At 55.6% G+C, this 9376-nt stretch overlaps 4 protein-coding genes across 4 annotated transcripts in view; 3 read left to right on the top strand and 1 right to left on the bottom strand.

Moving 5' to 3' along the window:
- Nucleotides 1-62: 62 nt before the first annotated feature.
- CHGG_04158 (uncharacterized protein) lies at nucleotides 63-1389 on the bottom strand (the record flags this gene model as incomplete). The annotated part of the gene is made up of 4 exons (XM_001223371.1): nucleotides 63-250; nucleotides 322-576; nucleotides 639-943; nucleotides 1253-1389. The coding sequence occupies 4 exons, from the start codon at nucleotides 1387-1389 to the stop codon at nucleotides 63-65; spliced, it is 885 nt and encodes a 294-aa protein (XP_001223372.1).
- Nucleotides 1390-2363: 974 nt separating this feature from the next.
- On the top strand, nucleotides 2364-5442 carry CHGG_04157 (uncharacterized protein; the record flags this gene model as incomplete). Its single annotated transcript, XM_001223370.1, has 5 exons — nucleotides 2364-2605; nucleotides 2661-2708; nucleotides 2780-2984; nucleotides 3156-5362; nucleotides 5430-5442. The coding sequence occupies 5 exons, from the start codon at nucleotides 2364-2366 to the stop codon at nucleotides 5440-5442; spliced, it is 2715 nt and encodes a 904-aa protein (XP_001223371.1).
- Nucleotides 5443-6094: 652 nt separating this feature from the next.
- CHGG_04156 (uncharacterized protein) lies at nucleotides 6095-6871 on the top strand (the record flags this gene model as incomplete). Its single annotated transcript, XM_001223369.1, has 1 exon — nucleotides 6095-6871. One exon carries the CDS (start codon nucleotides 6095-6097, stop codon nucleotides 6869-6871), a length of 777 nt encoding a protein of 258 aa, XP_001223370.1.
- Nucleotides 6872-7759: 888 nt separating this feature from the next.
- The window catches only part of CHGG_04155 (uncharacterized protein), a gene marked incomplete at both ends in the record, with an annotated part of 2131 nt that continues 514 nt past the window's right edge, over nucleotides 7760-9376 (top strand). Inside the window, 2 exons of the mRNA XM_001223368.1 lie at nucleotides 7760-7817; nucleotides 8066-9212. Of these exons, the coding sequence (XP_001223369.1) occupies nucleotides 7760-7817; nucleotides 8066-9212 (1205 nt within the window). The remainder of the gene's footprint in view (nucleotides 7818-8065; nucleotides 9213-9376) is intronic.

The raw sequence follows: 9376 nt of genomic DNA, 5'->3' as shown, positions 1-9376 counted from the left end.
CTGGAAACCCTCCTTGGCACAGTTGGTAGTCGCCCAGGATATGGTTCATGTTGTTGACCTCCCTAAAACTTGTTCACCACCTGCACACCAAACGAGTAGCCGGCTCGCCGCAGGGATAGGGGAAACTCGTCGCGCTCCGGGTCCGGGTCAGGACCAGAACAGGGTCGGGCCATGGGGCCCTCGTGTGGGATCTCGCGGAAGCGGTCGATGATTTTGATCTGGTCAATCGAGTGGATGGAGGGGGAGAGACCTGTTCGGTTGACGGGTTAAGACAAGCCCCTGTGATGATCTGGAGCAAGGGGCGGGCTGAAGGGAACGTACCCCCGTGGACGCAGAATATCTGGTCGTTAATGACCACGCTGAGTGTCAAAAAGTCGAACATATCGGTGAAATAGTGCCAGACATTGGCATTGCCGTACTTGCGCGAGCATTCCGTGTAAAAGCCGTACGACTGCGTCACGCCTCGTGACTCGTGGTTTCCTCGTATCAAATGGACGCGATTGGGGTATCTCAGTTTTAAACACACAAGAAGAGAAATCGTCTCGACGCTGAACATGCCTCGGTCGACATAGTCGCCTAATCGGAGGGCCAGTCAGCAACTCGTTTAATCTGGGCCGATCTGGACAGGCGTGACCGACCGAGGAAGAGATAATTTGTGTCTGGGCACCAGCCGCCAATCTTGAATATTTCGATCAGGTCGTAAAACTGGCCGTGGATGTCACCGACAACGGTAACAGGGGCGCGGACGTGGACCACATTGCTTTCGCGCATCAGCAGCTCCTTGGTCTTGGCACATATCGCTTCGATGACCGACTCGGCGAGAAGCTCTTTCTTGTAGAGGCGCGAGATGCACTCATCGAGGTCCACGGAAGCTGCGGCGCAAGACGTGTCAGTGGAGGTGGCCTGAGACGCTGATCTAGGCGGGGCACGGCATTCTGGCCGTCTGGAACGAGAGGGGCAGCATAAAACCGAGTTACTCACCAGGGAGCCCCGGCATCTTCAGAAGAAAAAAAAGTAGAAGTCGAGGAAAGATAGAAAGAGCGGGATGCACTATCAGGATCCGCAGAGGCGAGGACTGCGAGTCCCGGTTCGAGCGATGTCAATGGTAGAAAGTGGAAGTCTGCGAACCAACATATTCGCCGAGATTGGGCATCACATCGAGCAAAAGCTTGAAATTATTGTCATCCCGGGCATTACAGCATTTGGCGTCCCTGTGGTGTGCAATATGGATCCGACGACAGCTGAGCAAGACAGACGATGCTGTGGAGTGGAAGTGCTGAGTACCCGGGAGCTGTGAAGCATCGCCAGGGGCTCTTTCTCATCAGTCAGCAACAAAAATCGTAAAACCGCCGCCAGCCCTGCAGCTTTGACAGAGCGTTGTGGCGTCATTGTGGTTGGGTCGGAATAACCTCGGCGTTAAAGGGAGCTTCGGTTCTGGCAGGGCCCCGAGTTGAGTGGAGAGCCCATGGTTCGCCAAGCTGTTGCTCTTGCCGCCGCACGTGCTTTGATGAGTTCCCCACATGGGCTCGCCGCAGCCTGGAGGGCCTGGGACTCAAAACCAGACCGTTTCCCACCCGCCCTGCCAACTTTCTCCCTCACCTTTTCCCCCCCTTTGCCCTTTGCCGCTCGTTTTGCTCCACGGTTGCCACTGAGCACATCGCTCGCCACAGCTTCACCCCCCAAAATTACGCGGATTCCAAACGCTGGAGCCGAAAAGTTTGGCAATTTTCCACTGCCCAGAGGTGGCTTTTTTATTCACCCCTTTGCACAGTCCCAAATCGCGGGATCATGGGGTAATTTTCTTGTCTGGTTTTTTCCTCTCATGCTACTTGGTCGGGACATCTTCGCTACTCGACTTGTCTCGCAGCTTGGGCAAAAACCCACTCTTTGGCTGGCCAGGCTCAGCCCGGGTCTTGTGAGAACAAGCAGGTCAGAGACTGGGAAGCTTGTGTCTGCCGTGAGGTGGTTGGCGTCTCCTTACTCGTACATTATTCTCGAGTTTCACGCTTCTGTTCCGGGACTTCGAGTCCCTCATATTCCGTTTCAAATATGGCTTCTGTGAATCTATCTCGGGATTCCGCCTGGGGATGCTGCCTTGAAGCAAGGGCATTGAGCCATGGCGACGGTTGAAATCTAGAGCTCTCGCAGCATTTCATCGTTGTTAGCAGCTCCTATTGACTGGCCTTCAGTGCTGGTCCTGATCCCGGTGTCATCGTAACTGTGCCTGGTGGTCCGTCTTCCTGACCTACAGAGCTTCATCAATGTTGATGTTGATGAGAACGTGGACGGATTACATACATGGCTTCCTCGGCGCTGGGAATTAAAGATGATGGCACCGCGACGTTTCTCTTTGTCACGTGACCATGGCAATCAGCCCCGCAGGTTTTGGTGGCGGCTGGCCGCCCAAGCGCACGCTGAACCCCCAAATTTTGGGCTTGGTTGAGATCCGATCCACATCCACACTTGCCATTTCCGCCAGATCCACGGCGAAGCGATTCCTTGCACGAGATCCGAGACCGTTTACTACTGTCCCTATTTCCATGTCGAGAGACCTGAATTTCCTCTTGGATCAGAAGCGGAGGGTTCTAAGCACGGCCGTGCCGTGGTCGACCGACATCACTCATTGACCTCGAAACATTGACTACAGGTTGCTGATCCAGGAACGGGCCGCGCCTCTGTTGTCAATCCTTGAAGACGGCCCGCCTGTGGTAAGCCCGCTCGAACCAGAGCATGCAGAGGGCCCGGCATCTTGAGATATCTTACTTGAATATATCTTCAGCTCTGCGACTACACACTCAATCTGTAACCAGCAGCGAATCCCGACCGAGCCTCACTCGTCGCGAACCCGTCCTTGGTTAGCCAAGCCCATCGTTTCGACCTCGAGCCGAGTCCAGCATCATCAAGTTGGTGATGCCCCATCATCATTCTTGGGACAAGGTATCCTCCCCATAATCATTTCTAGGTCCCGTCCTACTCCATCCACTGTACGTTCTCGTTGCGTTTCTCAGCAACTGGATAAGTCCTGCTCGCGTGGAACAAGTTTGGACTACTCTCATTCATCATGAGCTCCAACGCACCTGGGCAATCAGCCCCCGAGAAAGAACCAGTGTGTTATAACTGTGGTGTTAAGGGACACTGGGCTTTTGCTTGTCCAGAGCCCACTCGGCTTGTGCCAGTGTAAGTTTGATCTCGCCTCTCGTCGGGTACTGGGCTGTATCAGCCAATGGTTGTTTGTTTCGTCGGATATTAACAGTAGTAGTGGTCTTCAAAGATGGCAGCAGCACAAAGAACATGGCAAGTCTGAACGGAGTGGTTCATCCAGAGACAAGAAAGGCCCAATCGTCACACACTACCCCCCACCTCCACCCGCCACACCTGCCACCCCGTATGGCCCATCGCCGCCACCTCCATACCCTCTCGGCGTTACACCGCCGCCGCCGCCGCCGCCGGGTACGGCACAGGGGTATTCTCCAGCCGGCTATCCTCCCAACCCTTATCCCGGAGGGTACCAACCACCTCCCCCGCCACCCCATTATGGGCAGTATCCGGCACCTCCGGCGCCGCCCCAGTACGTCCAGCAATCCCCGTACGGGCCGCCTTCTTACCCACCAGCGCAATATCCTCCTGCGCCCGGTTACTACGCTCCTGGTGCTGCTCCACCGCCCGCCCCGCCCCCGCCTTCCTACCCGCCAGGCACATATCCACCGCAACAGTACGGACTACCGCCACCACCGCCGCCTTCGTCTTCGGCAGCTTATCCCCCACAGCCAGGCTCGACACCTTATCCCCCACCCCATTACCCACCTCAACCTCCGCCCACGCCTCCGCCCGGCGCTTTTCACTACACCCCCAGCCAACCACCCCCGTACCCCCCGCCGCAGCCTCAATACTCTCCCCCACCAGGCTGGGTTCCACCCTACGCCGGGCCGCCCTCAACACCACACTCAGCGAACCAGACCCCGCTGGGAGCTCATCGCGGCAGGCACCAGAAGAACCAAGGATCCAAACGCCCACAACATCATCGGGACAAAACCCGGCAAACAAACGAGAAGCATGGAAAGGGTAGCTCTCGTCATGAGCGTCGAGGACGTCGACCCAGCCGGGGCGAGCAACAAGTAAAGACTGACGACGCGCAAACTGTAACTGAAGACCCCGAAAGGGCAAATCAAGGCCCTTCTGAAGAGGCGGCGGCTGGAAAAGAAGAGAAAGATGCTCCCGACTTGGATCCCGAGTTGGAGGAGGAGCTCAGGGTGGCTTTCCCGGGGATCAAAACTAACCACCCTGCTGACCCCGTTGGCATTCCCATTTCTGACAAGTACAGCGACGATGCAACAATACCGCCAGCATACGATGCCACATGCGTGAAGTCCGAGTTCTTCCAGGAGGACAATCAGAAGGACTTCGTGCGGTCCATCAGGGAGCATCCCTCCTGGTCCAAGTTTCGGCATGACCCGGTTTTCAAGCACTACCCAGGAATGGCGACGCGGCGCTTTGCTGATTGTGAGCATGAATACCCAAGCTATGATCCTTCGGACGGACCGCCTTCACCGTCGGCCATCAAGCTACCGCCCCGATTCAGAGTTGACCGGTCACCGATAAAAGCGAAGAGGGACGGGGCAGACCAGTATTGCAGAGATGGCCGCAGTGGCCCTGCTCAGCACCACTCGGCTCGAGATCGCCAACATCATGACTTGGGACGCGATCGATTGAACGGAGATGACAGGGACGAGCGCCGCCCACAGAAACGGTCCTTTGACACTGGTCTGGATAATGACCGAGACGACCGGGACCCGAAACGGAACCGACGGTGGTCTCAGAAAAGCAGATCGCTCGAGAACCACGACCGAGCCATTTCTCCGCGTCAACGCAGCAGGTCCCCGCCCAGGTTCAATTATGAGGGCGACCCGTGGTCCCCGCAGGCAGGAGAGACCAGCTTCAAACATTCCAGTGATCGCCACCGAAGCGACGTCTTGACCGACCCCAAGTACTCCCCTCGGCGGGAGGAGAGATTGAGTTATGCCGACAAACGGCATGATAGCGGCTATCTCAGCGGGCAATCTGTTCAAAAGAACGGGCCACGCTACCGTGAAGATGATCGGGGGCGTCGGAACTCGGACCGGTCCCATCGGAGGCACAGGTCACCGTCCCGGAGCCGAAGCCGTAGCCGTGGCGGGCGCCGGAGCCGCACTCGTGGCCGCAGCCGAGCCACGACCTCGAGCAGAAGCGACCGCAACCGCAGCGAATCTCCTCTTGACGACCTCGAGGCCGGTCTTCTCGGTCTCGTTAGGGAGCTGAGTGAGCCGAGGTCCAAACCTGCGGCCAAGAAGCCGTCCAAAAAAGTCCAGGTGGCGTCGGTTTATGGGTACGCATCCCCCCCATCCCCTGCCTGCTAGCATTGATCTTGGGTGGTATTAACTAATCATCCACAGGCGGCGCTGGTAATTTCTGTTTTCGCGTGCCCCAGTGGGCGCTTGAGATCGCGAGTTTCGGTAATTCCATGGCTTTTATCTGCATGGTCAGGCGTGGTATCTACAGCATTTTGAGGGCCAGTACTAGACAAAAGTCCAAGGCATGTTTTGAAGTTCATGGTTGTTGCATTCGCGTCAGCTCCGGTTGGCAGTACGGGGCGATGCTGTTTGGTCGGTCGGCGTTGTGTTGAATTGTATCTGTTGGGTTATCCATGGAATAAAGAAGGAAGCAGGCGTTGAGGGTTGCACTTTCGAGTCGTTCCCCAAGGTCTTTGTTCGAGTTACTCGAAGGTGTCCTCGGGCAGAATTGTAAAGGGATCAACAATGACTTGTTCAGTCTTAGCCCAAGCCTTCAACATCGTACATTCTTGTTGATCATGATCTAGTTAAAGTGATCATCAGCTGGCTCCCACCTCAGCAGCTCGTACCCTTACCCTCACACACCCCTTTTCCTCGGAGCATGTGGATTGGATGATTACAGCGACGGCTCTCAAAACGATTCTCAAAACGACGTATTTAATCCCGCTCGTTTTGATGCATTGATTGTAGCAGCCGTCTTTGATCCCAATTTCCGTCGACCTCTTGTCTCAAGCCTGCACCGCTAACCACAAAACCCACGAAACACCATGTCTCCAACAAGCGGTCTCTACAATCTCTTCGTCCCCAAGCGCCAGCCACCACCCTACAACAAGGTGGCCAAGCTGGTCATGACGGTCGAGGTCGAGACGGTCCAGATCCGCAACGTCCCTGGCGGAGCCCCGGTGCAGCCCGAGAGAAAATACCCGCACTATCCCGTCGTGGAACGTAGCGTAGAAACCGTTGACGGAGACGGTACCGTTCTCACGAGCGAAACCACCACCATGAATCCCCCGCCTTCGGCGGGTTCATCCTGGCCTTCGTCGTACGCGTCTTCCCCGGCGTCGTCCGAGGCGAGTAACAGTCCCGAGTATTCGTCCGCGCCGTGGCCGTGGTCGCGGCAAAAACAGGGTAAGCTGTCGGAATCCTCGTCTTCCGCGGAATCGTCGTTCCCCCGGCGATCGGGCTCGTTCTCGTCTGTTGGGAGCTTCGGGTCTGGTTGGTCGTCGAAGTCGGTATCCGAGTCGGAGACGAGGGTGGTTGGGGTGGTTAAGAGCAACGGTAAGATGAAGATGTTTGAGGGCGACGGTGTTGTGCTGGACGAACACCTGGCGGATCCCACGTCGCCGGCGTCGTGGCCTGAAAAGGTGAGAAAGCTGGCCGGGCGAGGGCGTAATATTGGGGTTGTCTACAATGCTGGTTCTCCGTATGCTGGCTGGACGATGAAGAAGAATAAGTTTACGAGGAGGGAGAGGGATCATCCGAATTACCGGGCCATGCATCTGGAAGAAAAGAGGAAGCGGGAGGAGGGGTTGATGACTGCTTAGCACTGTAGCAGTTAGCTACCCATCTAAGACTAGAAAGTAAGAGTTAATGTCAAGTTTATTGCTGGATTAAGACAGAGAACGAATCTCAGTAATGTGATGGTGTAAGTGTGTACAAGGTCTGGTATTATAATCATGTACTTGGTAACGTTGTATGAGGACTAACTACATATTTCTGGTTTCAGATTATTATCCATATTTCTCTCACTTTAAGCTACTAGAGCGTCTCTTTGGTGATCAATCAAGGTCACATTTTGGTCCCACAGCTTGACGGCTTGACGTGAGACTGTCTGACTTGCATATGTTCCACCCGGCATCGGCCCATCATCGCAACTGGTTAGGGGCGGCGCCCGATTAGGCAACGAGCACACTAGCTCTGGCGGTTGGTTTTTGCGTACAATGTAACTGCTCTGCACATGCACCATCGTTTTGCAGGGTCATTTCTTTTGCAATAACCCCCCCCCCCCACCCCCTACCCGGTTAGTCAGGGGGGAAGGAAGGGTTTCCTCACTTGTGTAAGATACGGTGTTTTCTACCAACATTCCATTCCAACCTGTCGGTCAGTCATATTAAGCCTGGTCGTGTGCTGGGATGGGTGGGGGCGGAAAAGAGAGTTGGGTTGTGACCTCTCGGGAAGAGGTGCATATCCCCGCTCGAATCACACAGAAGGCCGGACCCAACAGTTGTCCGGCCCCTGGGCCACATAGCTGCATAATTAGACGATGGCGCTTAAGGGACATAAAAGGCTCCGAGCCTCCTCTTAATGTCCGTAATTCTCAACATCCCATTCGTATCGTCTCCTTGCAGATGAAAATACACTCACCGCCGTTCCACTCTTCACAACCAGTGTAATACGGTTGGGCTATTTTAGTCTTTAACCCTCTTTCTGCCATGGCTGACCGCGTCTCCATCGCGGCAGCTATTGCTGGCCTCCTTCCGGTTGTCAACGGTAAGAACGGACACATCTGACATGACAATAATCTTCAAAGGGTACCCCTGAGACTAATGCATTTTTCTGCCCATAGAAGGCTTCGTGCTCCTTAGAGACGTGTTTTTGGCCGACAGAAAGTCACGGGGTTACCTTGGGAGAATAGAACTCCAGAGGACGGTTTGTCTATGCTCCACAGCCTCGTCTCGTTCCTTATCAGTACTCACATCCACGCCAGATCACGCAAGCTTGGGAAGAAACGTGGGTAGACCCTCATGGATTACCTGAGCAGGAGCTTCAAGGGTTTGCCGGGGCACGGCCGCTCTTAGCTTGGGGGATACTCCAGCAGCTGGTGCTCCTGCTCCAGACACTCACCAACCCGGAGAAGCTCAAGTCCAGATACGGTATTTTGGTTGAAAAGCTCGGCAGTCTTCACAGACCCGAAGACATAGCCATCGAGATGAACAACATCTCAGATTATCTCTATACTATCGACAGCCGCTTTTCTTCAAAAGACTTGGGAAAGTTTGAAGAGTGCCGCCTCCGGCTCCTAGGCCTTCTCCAGAGCATCCGTCTCACCCTCTGGGGCGGGAGCACCGAGATGGAGGAGTTGATAGAGCGACTAAGGGAGTTCAACCGGAACCTGCAGCTGTTTACCGCACCGGACACGAGGGATGTTGTCAAGCGATTGGTCTTTCAGCTGGCTGTCAAGGACGTCGGGCGTGATATTGACCGAACAAAGCGGCTGGAAGAAGCGGCGACTTACGAAGCAAAGCATTCGATCGATGACGGAGAGAGACAGAGCTATGATGATATCGCGAAGTTTGTCAACTTTGCCATGGCCGTCCAAGCCTCTGACGCCAAGATGTCCGGCAAGAAGATCTTCCGCCTCGACGATTTTTCTTTCGACGCCCCTTACTACCTCGACAAGAACGCCACGTTGGCTCGACTGTTCGATTACCCTACCAAGTACCAATCCCGGCTGGTCCTTGTCGAATGGGTAAGCACCGGAAGGGGAGGCTCCAGAACTAACAACTCCATCCTAGAGGCGTTAGACGAGGCCAAAGTAACTTGGTACATCCTGCACGCCGTGAAGCCCGAGAAGCTTCTCCTACCAGCCACGATTGGAATCATCTTCGACGAGTCAAGCCCGGGGACTATCGGGATCGTTTTCCAACTGCCTTCACACATCCGCGGAAACCTGCCCACGAAGCCTGTCCTCGGCAGACCCGGCCACCCAGACGGACGGGTGGTCCGCTCGCCCAAGACCATCGCCGCGCAGCGGATGCCCACCAGCCTGCGGCAGCTCATCCTCGAGAGGGAACCCAAGGGTATCGACCTCGGCATCCGCTTCCAAATCGCCAAGCGACTCCTCGACGCCGTCCACCTGATGCACACCGCCCGGTTCACCCACAGGTACGTTTATCCCTGAGCCCCTGAACCACAAACCACATACCAACCCCTACCAACGCCCCTCCCCAGCCCACCCCCCCCCCAACATCCACTTACCTTACTGACTTAACCTCCACCACCACAGAACCATCCGCCCCTCCACAATCCTCTTCTTCCCCCGCCCCCAC

Source organism: Chaetomium globosum, genomic scaffold (genome assembly GCF_000143365.1).
Source record: "Chaetomium globosum CBS 148.51 scaffold_4 genomic scaffold, whole genome shotgun sequence".
NCBI lineage: Eukaryota > Fungi > Ascomycota > Sordariomycetes > Sordariales > Chaetomiaceae > Chaetomium > Chaetomium globosum.
The sequence above is the reverse complement of the archived record's forward strand: the minus strand, read 5'-3'. Positions and strand labels throughout refer to the sequence as shown.